Consider the following 19,007-nt stretch of genomic DNA (forward strand, 5'->3'; position numbering starts at 1 on the left):
ACCCCCAGCTCAAGGAGAGAGGTAATGAGGGGATGAATATAAAGATTGAAAAGGAGGGGGGAAAGAGAGGAACCCTGGGGAACGCCACAAGTGACTGGGCGGGGAGGGGCAGAGAAACCGGGGAGGTGAACTGCCTGGGACCTATCCCGAAGGAAGGACGCAAGCCAGGAAAAGGCCGCGCCCCGAATGCCCGCTGCACTGACACGGTCGAGAAGGATGGAGTGGTCAACCGTGTCAAACGCAGCGGACAGATCGAGAAGGACCAGGGCTTGGGGGAGGTTAGAATCGGCCTTCCCCTTGAGCTCGTCCAAGACTGCAAGGACCACCATCTCCGTGGAGTGGCCCGGGCGGAATCCCGCCTGATGGGATGCAAGGAGGCCGTTCTCCTCTATGTAGGTGGAGAGGCAGGAGGTGACATAGGCTTCAAGGATCTTGCCGAGATAGGGAAGAAGAGAAATAGGTCGGAAAAAAGAGGGGAGAGAGGGATCCAGACCGTTTTTTTTTTAGAATAGGGAGGACTATAGCGGATTTAAAAGAAGAGGGGACAGAACCAAGGGCCAAAGAGGAGTTGAGGAGAGCAAGAGGGGGGGGCAGGACAGTTGGTGAAAAGAGTTTTAAGAATGCGTGCCGGCGCGCAATCCGCGGGAGAGCCAGACTTGACCTTGACCAAAAGTTTTAGAACTAGATCAGTGGAGATGGGGGGGAAAAGAGCGAAAGAGGAAGAACGAGGGGGAAAGGGACAAATGGAAGGACAAGTAGGACGGGGTTGTGGCACAGTAGGGCTGTTGGCCTTGATCTTCGCGATCTTGTCGATGAAGAAGTCATTAAGTGAAGAACAGAGGGACTGTGAAGGGACCAAGCTGGGAGTGGAGCGATCAGAGGTGGCAAGATTGTGAACCAGAGAAAAGATTTCGCGAGATTTGTTGGCCGAGAGAGCTACTCTCTCAGTGAAATATGCGGTTTTAGCCACTAAGATCGCTTTTTTATATTCAATGAGGAGTAATTTGTATTTGGCGCGCAGAGAGGGACAGTAGCTCCGTCTCCAATGGCGTTCCGACCGCCTGAGGTAGAGTTTGAGTGTTTTAAGCTCTGGAGAGAACCATTTGTGCGCGTCATAGGGGCGGACCGCCTTGATCTTTCTGAGCGGGGCGACTAGATCGCACGAGGAGGAAAGCCATGTGCCAATGGTGTTAACCTGGGATTCTAGAGGAAGATTAGTGAGGTTAGGAGCAGAGGAAACCAAAGTGAGCGAGAGGGAGTCAAGGTCGGTCCGGTTCCAATTGCGGCCTAGAACGTTTTTCGGAAGGGGGGGCTTGTCGACCGCTCCCAGGTGAATAGAAAAAGAAATAATAAAATGGTCCGACCAGACACATGGGGAACTGAAAGGAGGCGAAACAATAGGACGTGAGGACCAGATTTGATCCAGGATGTGACCCTGGACGTGAGTGGGAACTGAAACATAAGATGTAAGGTTTAAACATTGGAGAGTAACAGAAAAATCTTTCGAGGGAAGGTCTTCCCTAGGGTCGCCCGGCCAATAATTAAAATCGCCGAGCAGAAGGACGGAGGAATTGTTGACCACAAGAGTGGCCAAAAGGTCCTGAAGGGAGGCTACAAAGGAAGGCATGGATTGAGGGGGACGGTACACAAGGACAACAGTGAGGGGGGCAGAAAGGTTGAGTGAGCGGGCCACCAGGTAGTCCACGTTGGGTATGGGGGGGTGATTAAGAAGTTGAAATTTGAGGGTCGATCGAATGATCATCGCCACACCTCCCCCCACCTTACCGTCCGGACGGTCAGCTCGGAGGGCATAATGGGTTTCGGGGAGAATGGCTAGCAGGTTGGGGAGGGAATCGGCGGTGAACCAAGTTTCCGTCAGGAAAAGGAAATCAGGGGAATCAGTGGTCAAAAGGTTGAAGAGTGCCGTCTGATGTTTGACAGCAGAGCGGGTATTGAGCAGGTAAGCGGAAGCTACAGTAGGGGCGAGGGAGGGACAAGGGACAAGAAGGGGGTCGACTAATGGAGGAGTGGAACTGGGAGAGACCGGGGTCGGGTGAAAAGGGGAAGAAACAAGAATACCAAATGTATCAAGATGTCGCAGAAGTGAGGGTGAAGGTGAGGAGACAGCGGTAAGAGCTACGAGTTGAGCTGAGGTATACACCAAAGAAGGGGCAGAGTGCATGGCCCCTGGTCCCGGCCCGTCGCGGACGGGCGCAGACGGGCTGAACTTAGGCGCAACTTCGGCGCGCCTTCATCGCGCCCGCTGCGCTCGTCCGCTGCGCGGCCTGGATTGAGTAGCCATAAAGTAGGGACACATGGGGAGGAGGATCAGGGGGCGTGGCAAGGGGGGAGGGGCCAAAGAACTGCAGCGCCGAGCCCAGACCCGCCCAAGATGGTGGAGCCGCCTGTCCCACTCCAAGAGTCAGGCAAGGAGGGGGCGATCAGCGGAGGCGGTCTGGGTCGCGTGCAGGACAGGGGGCAGCCAGGAAGGATCAGAGCGCTAGGTCCGGAGCGCAAAGAGCTGTGCAGGTAGGCGGCTTTAAAACTTTCCAAGTGAAGTCTCTAAAATCAACGTTGCTCCCGGAGACGCCTCGGGAGATCTGAGATGGATGCAGGGTAGGCCCGCGAGCAGCTGACCGCCTAAAGTACTTTGTCAAGGGGGGAGGGGCCAAAGAACTGCAGCGCCAAGCCCAGACCCGCCCAAGATGGTGGAGCCGCCCGTCTCACTCCAAGAGTCAGGCAAGGAGGGGGCGATCAGCGGAGGCGGTCTGGGTCGCGTGCAGGACAGGGGGCAGCCAGAAAGGATCAGAGCGCTAGGTCCGGAGCGCAAAAAGCTGTGCAGGTAGGCGGCTTTAAAACTTTCCAAGTGAATCTGCTTATTAGTTTCCAAAGTTTTCAGTTCTGTGTTGTCACTTTGGGTGTTTTAATTGTGTGACAAGTGTGTGTACATGTTGTGCACATATAAAATGAGAGATGATTCATACACCTGCCGGCAACTCCATGTATCCCACGGAGGACAACATTTCATTTGGAGGGCAATGGAAGGACTACCCTTGGTTTTAGGGACTTGCTTCTAGCAACTAAAGTCCCAGAGGCCATACTGATATTGGGGTGCTTGTCAGAAAGCAGTTAGTGTTTATCCTTCATTCAGTGAGTGAGCAACAGAATTGGGACCCACTGGGAATGTTATTGCTTTTTTAAATTTATGTTTTATTACGAACGATGTCCGAAACTGAGGACCTGTGTACAGCATGGTGGTGTGTAGTTGTTCCCAATCAAGTTAGTCACTCGTCACCAGCTAGATTTCAGTGCTCTTGTAGAACTTCACTGCTGCTTATTCCCCACCCAAATCTGCACAAAAAAGACTGACTTCAAGAATGTAATTTAGCAATACAGTATAGCTCTTCAATCCGTGGCAGCCCAGCACTCAGGATAATGTGCTGCATGGCTACACACTTATAAGACCTACTGGCTATAGCAAAGCTTGTCATCATATGTGACTCTTGCTTAGAAACACAATGGCAAATTGTTTTTAAGGCTGGTTCCAAGATGAGCCGCCCTGTGAATTTTTGGTAGCCATCCTATCGAGTCACTGTAGAAATATCTCGAGTCCAAACCCATTTTAAAAGTTGCGATAAAAGTTTTCAAAGCCCAACCACTGGATGTTGCAATGATACCACTACATAAATATATAGTATTTTCTATCTGCAAAACACACCATAAACAAAGCTGAGACGTGCAGTTGGAGAACTGTAGTCATTTGCACAAAAAAACACTCTCACACTTAGGCAATGTCAGCGGCATTCTCGACAAAGGATACAATTTAGAGCATGTAGCTATAGATATTTGGTGGAATGCTGAAACCAAATCCTGGCTTTACTAAAATGCGTACTTGCGAAGCGATCTATATGATTTTTGAAGTACAGGAATTCGGACTTTCCCCATTCATCTACACTCAATGGATAATTAACTCAACAGAACATATAGAATCAATGATGTAAGCACGCTCCTACGGAAGCCTAAATATGCTTAAACGTATTGCCACCAAATCATTATGTGGCACAGAACCAAGAGGGAAGAACTGGCGACAATAATTGGGAATATAATATCAATTTGGTTTCCTATGATATCAATTTAGAATAGCCCTGAAAAGGTCAGTGTCTTAGTAGACCAGATGAAAAACTTGTTGGCTAGAACCAACGGAATGGGTAGAACTAGTTGTGTAAAGAACTTGGATGATTGTTATAGAAAGAAGATTGACACAAACAAAACTCTGGAGGGCAATTTTTGGACACAAGTGCCTGCACCAACTAAAAAATCTATTATTGACAAAACATAGAAGTTGAACAACTCCCGTGTCTTGTAAATCGGGCGTGATCCACACTTAACCGAAGAAGTGGATGACTTAAGGGAAATGAATAATATCAGTGCAGAGGGTCTACATCCTAGCTTCTTTCATGCACCACTCTGCAGTGTGCACCACTAAAAATGAATTTGTTTATAGGCATCACTGGTCAAAACAATAGTAGAGAAGCCTTAATCTGGATAACACAAAATGACTGTCATGAAAGCTTCTTCTAATTCATGAAAGAAAGGAATAAACAGTTCATCAGATATTCTTAGGATATACAATTACCGACACTTGCATTACTCTCACCCCATTGAGCGACTCCTCGAAGCAACTGAGCCAGTACTCTCGAGCAAGGCTGTCCTCTGTAAGGTCCACGGTGTCCGGTATGTAGGAAGAGGGGTCATAGAGAAGAGGAAGCTTCACCAGCTGTCGATCCAGGCGGTCCATTTCCAGCATGTCAAACTAGGGAGACGACAGTTAATGGAGGAAATGAAAACAGTGCCAAAGTAGAGCATTCAAGGCATCAAGAGTTACCATTCGTTTCTTGCGATCTCTTGCTGGTACCGCAGAATTTTAAAAGTTCCATACAATGAATGTATTTTAATGTAACTACTCTAGGAAATTTACAGTGCTGGGGAGGAGTGATGAAAATGCAGAATATTTTTGCAGGAATGCCCCTCAATCCTCTTCCCTAGTCAGCAACCTCCCCAACCAAACTATTCGACAGCCTGTGTCTCCAAAGGATCAGAAATACCAAGCCAGGGCCATCAATGGGAAACCATGGCACAATCTATTGCAACACTACCACACACCAGAAAACTCTAAATTATGAAAACTGAGAAGCACATGCCTGTACTCACAACAGAAAGCACATGGGCTATCCACCAAGCTTCACGCAACAGCCAGGCTGTTTCATTTGTAGATGGTAAGTAACAGCTTGACACAACTTCATTCACAACCTAATGTTAAGACATATTGTAGGAGTAGATGGGAGCATGGAGGCAGGTGGTAGCTACTGTCGATTTAAATACCAAAATGCATTTAATTTCCAAATTTCATTTTGTGGATACAGTTTTTGCAGTAGTAGTACTGGTTGAATGATTAATTCACTTAAGTGATCATCTGGATAGTCCTTGTAATTCAGGCCTTTTCAATCGAAATTAACAGACTAACATGTTCACTTCTCAAATTACATATTAAACTATACTAATATACTACCCAAATAACAGAATAACATATCCACTACTCAAATTACTTCATATTTTTTTACTATACTAATTTTCAACAGTAATCCTTTATGCGTTCCGTAGAGGCGTGCTACTCGCCAGAAAAGCGCTTCAACACCCATCAGGGGTAACAAGTGCTATATGAATGCAAATCTTTCTTCCCCTTTTATCCCTCCGCTATCCTTCTCACTCCAAGTAACTGACTAATATCCACCACTGAAATTACTTCACATTTCACCATATTAATTCACCACTAATCCTTTGTAGGCTTCCTGAATAGCGTGTCCTCCTCTATCCTTCTGCTATCATTCCAAATCCAATTAACTGACTAACCTATCCACCACTTAAAATGTACTTGCATGTTTCACTATACTAATTCAACACTAATCCTTTATGGGTCCCGGAGTAGCGTGCTACTCACCGAAAAAGCGCTTCGACGTCTCGTCAGGGGTAGTAAGCGCTATATAAATGCAATTACAATACAATACAATATGCACAACACCCTTTATGCAGAAATGTATAAAACAAGCTTTCAAAAAAGGACAAGAGAAAATCAGGGGCACAGCTCGCACAGGGGCAATTGGACAGGAAGGCCATAGCCGCTCTTCCTCAAGAATCATAATGTCATAATAACCTTAGGCGAAGCACCAGAACACAGCTTTCAGAGAAACGTGCGGGATTCCCGGCAGATGTGCTAAAACAGCCTCCAAACCCCTGATATATTCAATTTTACCTACTCCTCAGATTTTTTCTCCTTATGGGCATACATGGAACTGGGTGTGGGAGAATCTTATGGAGAAAGTGGCATGAGGGTTTATGGACTACCAATACAGCATACCCAACAGAGATTGGCAAAACTGAGAAATCGTCTCAAAAGCAGCTTGCTTTTAAAGAGATCAAAGATTTTTGGTTGGTTACAAATCCTACAAGCACACCTTGTATCGCATGTGGACCCTCTGGTGATGGGGAACCGGTTACTATACAGCAGTGTGAAATGCAGACTTCCGGCCTCCTCAAAGCCTCATCAACTCCGCTAATCAGTGTAAATCAAAGATTACAAGTTCACTATCACAGGTGGCAATGGAAGGGTTTATAAGGCAAAACTAAAAGAACCAAATTAAGGTCCAATAAAGGATACAATTTCTTAATTGAATTAATTAGGTCAACAAAACTTGTGCAGGATAAATAATAGTCAACTTGAGTTTCTCTGGGATCCACCAGCTGGCCCAGTGGCAAAAGGTCAACCAACTGCATCAATTTGGGCCTAGCACCTTGCAGATTGTACAAGCCAATGAAGAAACTACAACTAATGATTCTGACGCTAGAAAGATGCAGGAAGACAATGAATAGGACAGTTTGGAAATAATTTACAGCAGAGAGTTAGCTATGAGAGTTACGGACATGCACCTTACGAACTCCATATCAGCAGATTCTGTGATTAGTTCCCACCAAAAGGAGATCTTACACTTTAAGGATAATTTGAAAGGAATGTGATAACTAAAGCAATGTCTGGTGCCTTAAGTTCACTAACGGGTTTCTCAAGAACCAGGGAAGAAACAAACAGGAGAATGGTGGTCTGCTTGTCCTTACCCAGGACTGACTGAAAGCCTGCAAGCCATTAAGGTGGGCAAGGGGTCAACAGACAGTCAGACGAGGATTTCCACATTCTATTTTTATCCTTTAATCATTTCCCCATAAAGAGCATCCATATTGCCCTGAGGCGGAGATTAATTCCTATCCTATTTGTTTTTAATCGTCACAGGGAACTCATATTCGTGACCAGTGGGAAGCCAGTTGAGAATGATGGGCTTTGGCTAAGAGCCGCAGCCACAACAAATGCCTGCACCACAGGATGGAAGGTGGCACAGGAAGAGCCATGGGTACAGCCTGTGCTTGGTGTCAATCTTTCCCCAGATTAACACAGAAGAATAAAGTTGAGAATTTCCCAGCCTGCCGTCTAGAGGTCGAATTAAAGAAATACACTTGGATGACTCGTTTCACCTCATTCAGCCTCTCCTATATTGAAATAATTATGGAATTATTAACTTATGGCTTTTAGCACCCAAAAGGAGGAGGGGGTTGACGTTGGGGGTGAGGGTGGCAAAGCATCCGTAGTACCTTTTAAATTAGGGCGGGTACCAAGATGAGGTTTTCTGTTTTGAAGGTTTATCTTTATTATGGGCTTCAACATTAAGCCGGACATCCACTGGATTAGGTCATAGGGGAGTCTAAATAGAAGTCTGAGCAATACAAGTGGGATTAGCTATATACAGAAAGTTGGAACAATTAATCTAGTCATGAACTCATCTCCTTGTTTCCAGGAAAGTAAAACTTGGACCATGTAGCCACCTTGAACGAATGACCTACGGCTTTACGCTATGCAGGGTTGGATGAAGCATACTACGGTATTAAACATGTGACACATAAGCATAGCCATTAGCACTGTCTGTCCAGCTGGTTTACAAAGCTGCAAAATTAAATCTGGTTGTCTTAAGCGGAATATAAGGGCGAGAACTTTAACTGTTGCTCAGAGAGCAATTTAACGGTGCTTTGCACTGGGGCTCCGGTAGCCAATGAGTAAAAAGATATGTAGATGAATTGATTATAAACTGACCTTTCAATATGACAAAAAACTCATTTTGCAAATTTAAGTGAAAGGGCGTGAATAAGTCTCTTTTGCTTACAAATGTTTTAGAGAATGAACATACAAGACTCATTTAGGACTCTGACTTTTCGGGTTCCGTCTTATATGGGCGCTGACTAGTATTCACAACCAATACGAGTGGAGGCTGAAGGGTTTTTGTAGTTTGTTTTTCGCTTATTTAACAAATGAAAATGGACAGGCAAAGGATGCTTTATACTTTTACACATGAAAGTTATGAGCTCTGATTTTATAGAACAAAATTAGTGTTTCTGCCACTCCTTGAAAGACTTTTTCCAAACTCCAGAAGAATAAAATTGAAGAAAAATATTATTCTCCAATGCGAACAGCTCAAATGTCGTTAAAAACAAGCAGACGGGGAGATGGGATTTCTTAAAATGACAATTACCTAACTGTTTGTGTACAGGAAGCAGGTCAGAGAATAAAAACTGACATTTTCACTTTGGCCGCATTCGAGTATGACAATTTCCCCTTCAAGCTATACTTGACCACTATACATTGCACGGCTCTAATTATGTGTAGAGCACACAAAAGTGCACGAGTTGCAATATGAGCATAACATGGAAATCTATCAGCATAGGCACTCACTATCACGAAGTACCAGTCTGCTAATGAGAACTGCAGGCACTCTTCTATTAAAAGTATTGCTGGACTTCTAAGTGCAGGGGCTCTCTCTTTCAAATGAAAGAAGTGTAGGTACTCCGTACTGGTGAGTACCTGCCCATTTAAAGAACTATTTGTGATTAAATTGTGAGAACACAAGATAGCACTTCGTAATCTGAACAAATAACCACTTTCTTGTTAAACATTCGTATAACATTCATATTGTAGCAAAAAACAAACCTATCAGAAAACGGTAAGCAGATTCTATCAATTGTTATATTTCTGCATCTATTACTTATTTATGATAATATGAAAAATAAGAAATTTAACAAAAGATTACACCCTGAAGGGAATCTTATATATTCTTTACAAAACCACCATCTGTTGCAACATTTTGGATGTCGTAAATGCGGTTGGTTAACAAAAGGCCAATTCTCCGCATCAGAGCATACTGTTGAAAGCACATCGCATCACTGTTTTTTCAACATTTTTACAGTGATGCAGGTCAAGAACCTATTACCTCACAGCTGTATATTTGCGCTTACGTGCTTTACCAATCATTTTTGTTTACAATTTGATAAATTTACCCTCATTGGAAGTTTGTATTTAACATACAAAATTTGAGAAAACAAATCTAATTTTTATGGGGAATTGCTGCCTAGCCTGTAAATTACTATCATGATCCCAAATTCATGGCAATGTATCTTTGCATGAGCCAAAAGTGTACTATGGTGCAACTTAACTTTAAAAGTGATGGGAAAATCTCCATTACATACGTCAGTCCTACCCAGGAAAAATGTAAACAAACCAGCCAGGCAGAGTATGTGAATAGAGGGAAAATCCACATACAAGAACCTCAAAGTTTTTTTTCTCTAGGGTGGAACAGAACGGCAACCCCCCTATAAAAAGTCCATTGAGTCAGAAAGCTAAACACTGTTAGATGGCACTGTCACTATGTATCTTAACATTAAACTACAACATGAAAGAAAACATAGCAAAATGCAGGAGACTACTTACTGAAAACTGGTGGTAAAGAAAACCAGTGAAGATGGAAGAATGGAGTAGAAAGAGAATTAAAACAAAAAAGACAGGTGGTTAAGTTTAAGCAGCACATGCATGGTAACTCCTGAACACATAAGGGGAGGGATCAGGCTCATAAGATAACCTGGTGATGTGGAAAGTAAAAACGCACTACCCCAATCCTTGGAGGATAATGGAATACTGGCACAGTGATAAAATTGCCATACATACGTCTAGATTTCAATACATTAAGGAAGGTGCTGGGTAACAAGGACTGTCATTCTGCCAATCCCCAAGTAGGTGGAACGGCTGGGAGGACACTTTCAGCCCTACAAAAATCGTGGCAGGCTGCCCTTAACCATTCTGTTAGCCTGGCCAAGTTTTATTGAAAAAAAAGGCAGGCAGCCTTCACCAGTCGTGATGGCTACCCAAGAGCAAAAACTTGTGTTTCCCATTGAAGGAATGGCTCTTACAACAAGCGCTGGCACAGCCAATAGGTCTGGCATATGCAAGGCATATTGGCTTTGCCAATGTGTTTTACCCATGTTCTACACCAGCGTGGCTGCTGTTCAGCATGGCTAAACGTTAGTGGCGGAGAGGAGAGCGGCGTGGAGTGTCAGAGTGGAACGGCAAAGAGTGGAATAGAGTGTTGTGGAGTGGAGTGGCAGAGAGTGTTGTGTATTGGAGTGGCACAGAGTCGAGTTCCGTAGAACAGCATACACTGGAGTGGCATAGAATAGAATGGAGTGTTTGCAGAGTATAGTAGCGTAGAGTGCAGCTGCGTCGAGTGTAGCAGTACTGAGTGCAGTGGCATGAGTGCAGCGGCATGAGTGCAGCGGCATGAGTGCAGTGGTGTACACTGCAGCATCAAAATGCAGTGGCATAAATTAGAGTGGTGTGGAGTGGCACACGCCAAGTGGAATGGCACAATCATAGCGGAGTGGAGTGGCACGCGCAGAGTGGCACGCGCAGAGTGGCACGCGCAGAGTGGAGTGGCACGCGCAGAGTGGAGTGGCACGCACAGAGTGGAGTGGCACGCACAGAGTGGAGTGGCACGCGCAGAGTGTCAGAGTGCAGCAGCGTAGAGTGAAGAGTAGATTAGTGGCATAGAGTGCAGTGGCACAGAGTGGTGCAGAGTAGAGTAGCACAGAGTGGTCCAGAGTAGAGTAGCATAGAGTGGTGCAGAGTAGAGTAGCTTAGAGTGGTGCAAAGTAAAGTATAGTGCCACACAGTGCAGTGGGAGAATGTAGCGCAGAGTGGAGTAGCGCAGACTAGAGTAGCTCAGACTAGAGTAGCGCATACTAGAGTGGTGGAGACAGCAGTGTTGCAGAGTAGAGTGTCAAAGCGCAGTGGTGTAGGGTGGAGTAGGGTAGAGCGCTGTAGCATAGAGTGCTGTGACAGTGGCCAGTTGTGTAGAGTGCAGTGCCGTAGAGTAGTGCAGAATGGAGTGGCACAGAGTTGTATAAAGTGCAGTGGCATAGAGTACATTGTTTCAGAGTAGAGTGAGGTGGCGTAAAGTGAAGTAGTGCTGGGTACAGTGCAGTTGCATAGAGTGGCATAGAGTGTAAAGGTATAGAGTAAAGTGGTGTAGATTGCAGAGGCATAGAGTGCAGTGGTGCAGAGTAGATTAGAGGGGCATAAAGTGGATTGGCACAGAGTGCAGGGGCATAACGTTGAGTGTTACAGAGTGAAGTGCATTAGCAGAGTGTATTGGCATAGAGGGGAGTAGCACAGAGTGGAGTGGCACAGAGTGGCATGGATTGCAGTGGAGTAGAATACATGGTTTCAGAGTAGAGTGGAGTGAGGTGGAGTGGCATAAAGTGAAGTGGTGCGGGGTAGAGTGCAGTTGCATAGAATCCAGTGGTGCAGATTAGAGGGGCGCACAGTGGATTGGCATAGAGTGCAGGGCATAGAGTTGTGTGTTACAGAGTAAAGTGCATTAGCATAGAGTGGAGTGGCGTAGAGTGCAGTGTTGCAGAGTGGCAGAGTAAAGTGGTATGGGGCAGAGTAGATTGGTGTGGCCCAGACTGAAGTGGTGTAGAATGCAGTGGTACTGGGTAGAATGCAGAGGCATAGAGTGATGTATTAAAGTATTTGTTTCCAACATACTTCAAAAATAACAAGAAATGTGCTTTTGCGTTCGTAATCCTGAAATACTTACACAGTTTACTTAAATATTGTCCTGTGCTAGAAACAAACTCTTTCCTACCCCCAGTACCAGCAAGATGGTCACATAAATTCTCTCACTTTGAAGTCAGGAAAAGAAAAGCAAACAAGCACCCACGAAAGACAGAGTGACATTTGACCTCGGTCTTCGAAAGCACAACAAATGTGCCGAGATAAAAACTAGATTTACAGGCCTTTTTACAGAAAGAGAGCACTTGGAAACCTACTGTAAATAAGGTTTGGGCAAGGGAAGTTATGAACTCAACCTGGGCAGCCTAAAACAAATAAAGCCAGCAAATGAAAAGCAAGAAAACGTGGGTTACAAACCACAAAGCCAAGAGCAAGCAACAGGCAGAATGCATTCTTAGAGCAACTCTGTGAATGTCCCCTAGATGTATTTAGCAAACCAGACAGCTGGTAGGCAGCGACCTAAAAACTACGAATAGTGTACTATTTCTGAGCTTACTAATGGAAGGGAGATGGTAACGTGAAGGCCAGTTTCAGCCCTCACACCTCCACCCACCTCAGGCATTAACTGTCTTTGCATTATTCAAACTCTGCCAAAAGGAGTTTGAATAAGTTATGGCTGGAGTGCCACCGCTGACTGGAGAAGCTGCCAAGAGAGGGAAAGCAAAACAATTATGTATAGATATTTATAAAACTGGGGGCAATAAGACTGGCCTCCCTTGACTTTTTTTGTTGACTTTTTTTGAATTTTTGAACTTTCTGAATTTTTTGAAATTTCGGTTTTAATGTAACACATAATGGTATATTATGCACACCAGACACGTAGTCATGGTTGTGGGTTGGGGTAAGCGAAGAGATTTTAAATTCAGTCCTAGTGGGGTGTTAAAATGTGTATTCAATATGTTGTGTTAGAAGTAGACCTTAACAACTGTCAGGATGAAAAACATTTAGCTGGCATGTAATTGATAAGAATGAGGCAGTATGTTAGAGGAGATTAAAATACAAGGATGGTGCCGCAAATGATTTCTGTTCAAACAGTGATATTACCAGCCCACTGGAGGGTTGAATGATGCAGGCAAAGGTTAAGAGATCGGCCCACCAGAGGGTTATACTATGACCGCAGTATTTGGAACACTGTTGATACATGTCCAGCAGCAAAGAGTGTCTGCAATCAGTGAAATTTGACAATAGATTGTAGATGCCCACTAGAGGGTGTGACAGACACCGATACGCGGTGCCATATAACGTCTGTTTACAACTGAAAAGAAGCTACACTGCATTACAAATCGGTTGAAGCAACATAATTGAAGACTGAATGTCACATTTATTTGCCATATGTGATTAGTAATTTTGCCCTATATGTACCACAATGCTTAGCTGCCCTGAATAGGAAGTGATGTCATCTTTGATTGAAGTCATTTTAATATCACAAAAATGGAAAAAAATTGATTTTAGTCAGTCTTGTGAGCAATATATATATATACACACACACACATATATATATATACATATACATACATATACATACATATACATATGCATTACCTACTGGCGGTCGCCAGTAGGTATATATAGTTAGGATTTTTTCTCTATGGGATTTTTGAAAATTCTGTGTCTAATAACTTTGGCGTTTGTGGACGGAATTGGCTGAAATTTTCAGGAAAATTGCACATTTTGTTTCTGAGCAGCCCCTGAAAATTTTGGGGGGTTCGTCAAGGGGGGGCCGAGAAAAAAGGGGGGTCCCAAAACGCGTTTTTCCCATGTTAATTTCCATAGGGCGGTTGGCCTCACTTTTAGCCCGAACGGCTGAATGGATTTGCACGAAACTTGGCAAAATTGTAGGGACTGGTAGCCCGATGTGCCTTTTGTAGGTCTCAATATATGTGCTCCAGTGGATTTTGAGAAATTAACGTTTAAAAAAAGATATATATCTGTAACAGCGGACCGGGCAGCGCTCCAGTTCGCGTACTTTTCGCGCAACGGAGCTTTGTGAAGCGAAGCTGATTGGTTCTCCGGCGTCTGTAAACATTCCAAACAGTCCGTAGCGGCCGCCATCTTGTCTCTCGGTAGGATCGAGAGACAAGAGGAGGCCAAAGCGAAGGGGCAAATGACCATAAGGGGGCATAGTAGATTGTCGCTGACCCCCTAGGTTTGATGTGGAGGTTTTAAAAGGGCCCCGCGGGGCAAAAAAAAATAAAATAATAATAATCGAACGGCTGAATGGATTTGCATGAAACTTGGCAAAATTGTAGGGACTGGTAGCCCGATGTGCCTTCGCTAGGTCTCAATATATGTGCTCCAGTGGATTTTGAGAAATTAACGTTCAAAAAAAGATATATATCTGTAACAGCGCTCCGCTTCGCGTACTTTTCGCGTTACGGAGGTTTGCGAAGCTGATTGGTTCTTCGGCGTCTGTAAACATTCCAAACAGTCCGTAGCGGCCGCCATCTTGTCTCTCGGTAGGATCGAGAGACAAGAGGAGGCCAAAGCGAAGGGGCAAATGACCATAAGGGGGCATAGTAGATCGTCCCTGACCCCCTAGGTTTGATGTGGAGGCTTTGAAAGGGTCTCGCAGGGCAAAAAAAAAATATACCGTTTTTTTAGTTTTTTTGCGTGGAGTGCGCCCGGTTCGCGAACCGGGAAGCGTTCTGGGGAGCGTACTTTCTTGAAAATTAGTGGAAAAAGTTAGAGTAAAATAATAATTGTGAGTGATCAGATGTAGGGTAGCTCTGAGAAGAGCTTTTGGGTTTATGGTACATTTAGGTACTTATAAGTAGGTACCAATGCACAGTCTTAAATTCAGAGTGAAAATTCTGTTGCCCTCATCTGAGAAGTGAACTCCATCTCCTCTGTAGATATCTTGCATGTAGTAACGCAAGTTATTGTTGTACAGGGAGCCCATTCCATGGTCTCTCATGTAAGCTGAAACAGATTTGTTTACATGCTTCCTCGATTTCTCAATTTGTGGACAAAATTGGTTCGACCACCTCCATTTTTGTCTTTGGCATATATTTGAATATACCAAGGCAGTCTGAGGAAAAAGTGCCATCAATTGCTCAAAGGTGTCCTTTAAAAGCATTTCCAGACCTACCCCAGTCAAAGTGCCCAAATCATTACCTCCACAGTGCACAATTAACAGGTCAGGTTTTGGCAAATGCATAAAGGTTTTCACCAATGGTATCAATTGGTGACATTTTAATCCTCTGTGGCCAAACCACTTAATTTCCACATCTTGTAAATTGAGGTTAGGTAAATTCCTGTTTTCAGCGTACCTTTGAGCCCAATAGATATAACTATGTCCAACAATCCAGACAGAAAACATGGCGAGAGAAGGTTCTCCTGCAGTCAGATGAAGTGTGGCAATGAAATGGCAGTTGAAAAAATGAGAGTGTAAAATGAAAAAAACTGAGGAGTTTCTGTGTTAATGAAGCAGTAAGAGTGATTGGTGGATTTTGATTGCTGAAAACAGAAAGTTAGTGTGCATGGATGAGTTTGTTGAAAGATGTATTTTGAGTGGCGAAGAAAAAGTCATTAAATGAAAGAATGCTCTGGATATGCAGGTGCACTGAAAGTTCAGAGTTCAATTGCAACATTGTTGTGTGAACTTGGAAACACCAGAGGTCTTGCAAGAGGTGGTTGCTATGCAGAAAAAGCAGAGAGGGGGCAGAGGGGGGAAGGGTTTTGCTTTGAAAAAAAGTGAGGGAAGAGTTTTGATTGGGTGACATGAGAGATATGTGTGAGGAATTACAGCATTTCTGTGCTTTTGATAGCTGCAGACTCTGGAGTGCATACCTTTTGCTCTGCTGAAGACAAATTGGTGTGTTTCTGAGACTGTTTTGAAACTCAAAGTATTTGCTAAGGTGAGAAAAGATTTCTTTAATTTAGATAGAAAATAGTGTGCTTTAAGGAGAAAATTATGAAGAAAGTTGTGTTTTTCAAATGTTGCTTTGTCTCAAGTGTTTTACAAATAGATTTTGTTTCTTTGAGAAATTGTAATTGGAGAAAATGTGAAGTATTAGTACTGACAGGGCTTTTATGTGCATAGGAGCTGTGGAGTGTTTTCAAATTATGACTTGTAAATCGTTTTTGAGAAAAAGCAATGGTTTTAATATTGATGAGAAGGACATAATGGTGTCTGCTTCTTTATAAGGTAATTGAGAGTCTCTGATGTTATTTTTCCCATTTCAATGTAAGAAGTTTGTCTGTGGAGCAAATTGCTTGTAAATATGCTCCCACCTGTGCATGGCAAATTTAGATTTTGAATGTTTGCGTTACATAGGCATGTTAAAGGTGACTGAAACATGCTGCAAAGGCAATCAAAAAACGCTTTTATGTGTCTTAAGGACATTTTAAGTCATTTCCCCATGTGCAGTGTTTTCAAATTATGAGTTGAAAATCGTTTTTGAGGTAAAGGAATGTTTTCAAAATTTATGTGCGCCATATGCCCCCAAATTTCTTTTTCAGGGGTGCAGCAGGGTGTTCTTGAGACACCCCTGCACCCTCGGAAAAATTCGTAATTTGCGATGAGGTAATTGCTAATCGCAAATTGCACCTTCATTCCTATGGGCCTCCTGCTGCATGGAAATGAATGGGTAATTTGTAATTAGCAAATAGGTCATCGCAAACTAGGAATGGTAAAGAATCGCTATTTATTCCTTAAAGTTCGCTATTTAGGAAATGCAAAAAACTTTGATGATACATATGGCGGTTCATCTCTAACAAGATAAGAAGCATAGGGATAGATTTATGATGACTGGCGCATCACCAGGGATGTGTTAGTCATTCTGTGCCGCTGTTCCGTCACCTATGGTGTGCTGCATTTACAATGCGGCGCATCATGGGGCAAAAACAGCACAGATGCGTGACGTATCTGTGCCGTAAAGGTGGCGCATTGCTGGAGTTGTATCGCAAGTGTGATGAAGCTCCAGCAAGGCTCAGGGGTGCCCCTGTCGCAGGGTTTCTGTTCTCACACAGAACTGTGGACAGAGGATTGGAACCTCGGCGAATTAGGGTGTCCCTAAACTCACCTTAGTAATCAAAACCCCTTAGCAAGCTAGGTACAGTGTCACATTGGATATAACAAACTCTCAATGTTTAGACAATCCAGAATATGAACTTATAGTACCTCAGGATACGTGGAACTCATGAACAGTCGGTCGTTATATATTTCTTAGAAACCAGAACATGGAGTTAAGAAGAACACATGTGTATTTGAAATGTTTATTTACTAATGCCGTCTTCTCAGGCGTAGTATCTTAGATTATACAAGTACACATATTATCAGTAGCAAAATTACCAGCATAGTTAGTAGTACATAAAAAGCGAATGGTGACAGTATGTTAACATGCTGTAAATTAATAAGAGTTAGCAACACTTATAAGCAGCCGCGGGCCGTGGAGGGAGTTACGGTGGGGCAGGGAGGCGGGGAGGGGGAGGGGCAGGGTGGAGAGGGCTCCACCCTGCCCCTCCCCCTCCCCGCCTCCCTGCCCCACCGTAACTCCCTCCACGGCCCGCGGCTGCTTATATCTCACCCTCCCTAATACACATAATATATTATTTGCTAAGAAGGTCTCTTTGTGTTGGTTTCGGGCGTGCCGATACTTTAGTGTCTTAGATTTGAAGGAATCACATCAGCATACACCAGCTCTCTCTTCATGTGAACCCCATCAAGTGTTGTGTATGTGTGTTCGGCAAAGCAATATAAAACCCGCCTCATGCCCAGAATTGGCAGAAGCTGCACTTATGTTATGAGTATGAAGTCGTGGAGATCAGACCTCATAACAATTCTGTATCGTGAAACTTCAGCACTCGCTGTACAGATATAGTTTAACAAGTAAAGCAGATAGTAGAGCAATAACATATTATTGTCATGTAAATCACGATGAACTATTAGGTTGAAAGCTAAAGCAACAACTAAGTGTCGTGTGCAGAAGTTGCAAAAAAGGAAAAAATGGCGTTTAAACCGGTAATGAGTCCATGCTAACTTAACACGGTGTAAAGATATCCAGGACCTAGATGACACCTCCCCATGATCCGGAAACGAACTGAATAAGATAATAGAAGTGCCATCTCATGAGAGCAGATTGCAAGTTTATATGTGGACGGTCCGCAAGGTAAAACATTAAAAACTAGGAAAATTTAATGCTAAAGAAAAATAAAACAGCCAAGTACTTTATCGAGTCTTAAGCCAATAGGCAAGCTAAATAATAAAAACTTGACAAATAAGTCAATGAATTGTCAATGAAATGCTAGTACTCAGCATATCAAACATGAAAAAGGTCTATGACATAACTGTGTATGCAAAATAAGCTGCAACAGCCTCCAATAGGAAGTCACCGTCTTCATCCGAAAAGAGTTCAGCCATCCAATTTAAAAGCGGAAAAGAACATACGTGCTCTCCCAGCACCGGATCCTCTATCAACATCAGAGGACAGCTCGGTGGGTTTTCAAGAAAGCTCTGTTCCAAGAAAGACTGTGTTGCCGCCAGTAAATTCCAAGGACCAATTAGTCCATGCATCAATGCCACAGCCATAATCCTTTCGCCAGGACAAACCAACTCGTGAGTAATGATAGGAGTCATCAGCTGATTAATGTCGACGTCAGGAGAAACCGGTCCGCAGAGACACAAATCAATGGCCCAATCGAAATCACAGGTCAGGCAGTGAAATACAGGCTGGACACAGGTGAAGTAGGAGAATCGAAAAGATAATCCATATGCCGTGCTTAATATCGCCAACGGCATTGTGCCATAATATTCTAGCATGCGATTGCGGAACAGTGTCAGCAGCTGCAGGGCGGGAGCTTGCACAGGAGGGACATCCATATTTAAAAATGTAAAAAAGCACAAGAGCGTCCGCTGGTAATGCAAGTAAAAATGGGAATCCACGAAGCAGAGTGGAAAAAATAGAATGAAAGAAAGCAGGGATGACTCCAAAGATTTTCTCAAATGAAGTCACGAGACCACTGGTAACAACTTTAAAAAAGTGCGCCAGGCCCTTTGTGGAGGACGCGT

At 43.9% G+C, this 19,007-nt stretch overlaps 1 protein-coding gene across 2 annotated transcripts in view; it reads right to left on the bottom strand.

The window, feature by feature from the left end:
* Positions 1 to 19,007, bottom strand: part of PANK4 (pantothenate kinase 4 (inactive)) — a 483,727-nt gene that overhangs the window by 167,588 nt on the left and 297,132 nt on the right. For both annotated transcript variants that reach the window (XM_078642473.1, XM_078642474.1), the window contains exon 10: positions 4,658 to 4,813. In XM_078642473.1, coding sequence (XP_078498599.1) covers positions 4,658 to 4,813 — 156 coding nt within the window. The remainder of the gene's footprint in view (positions 1 to 4,657; positions 4,814 to 19,007) is intronic.

This window comes from Lissotriton helveticus, chromosome 5_1 (genome assembly GCF_964261635.1).
Source record: "Lissotriton helveticus chromosome 5_1, aLisHel1.1, whole genome shotgun sequence".
Taxonomy (NCBI): Eukaryota; Metazoa; Chordata; class Amphibia; order Caudata; family Salamandridae; genus Lissotriton; species Lissotriton helveticus.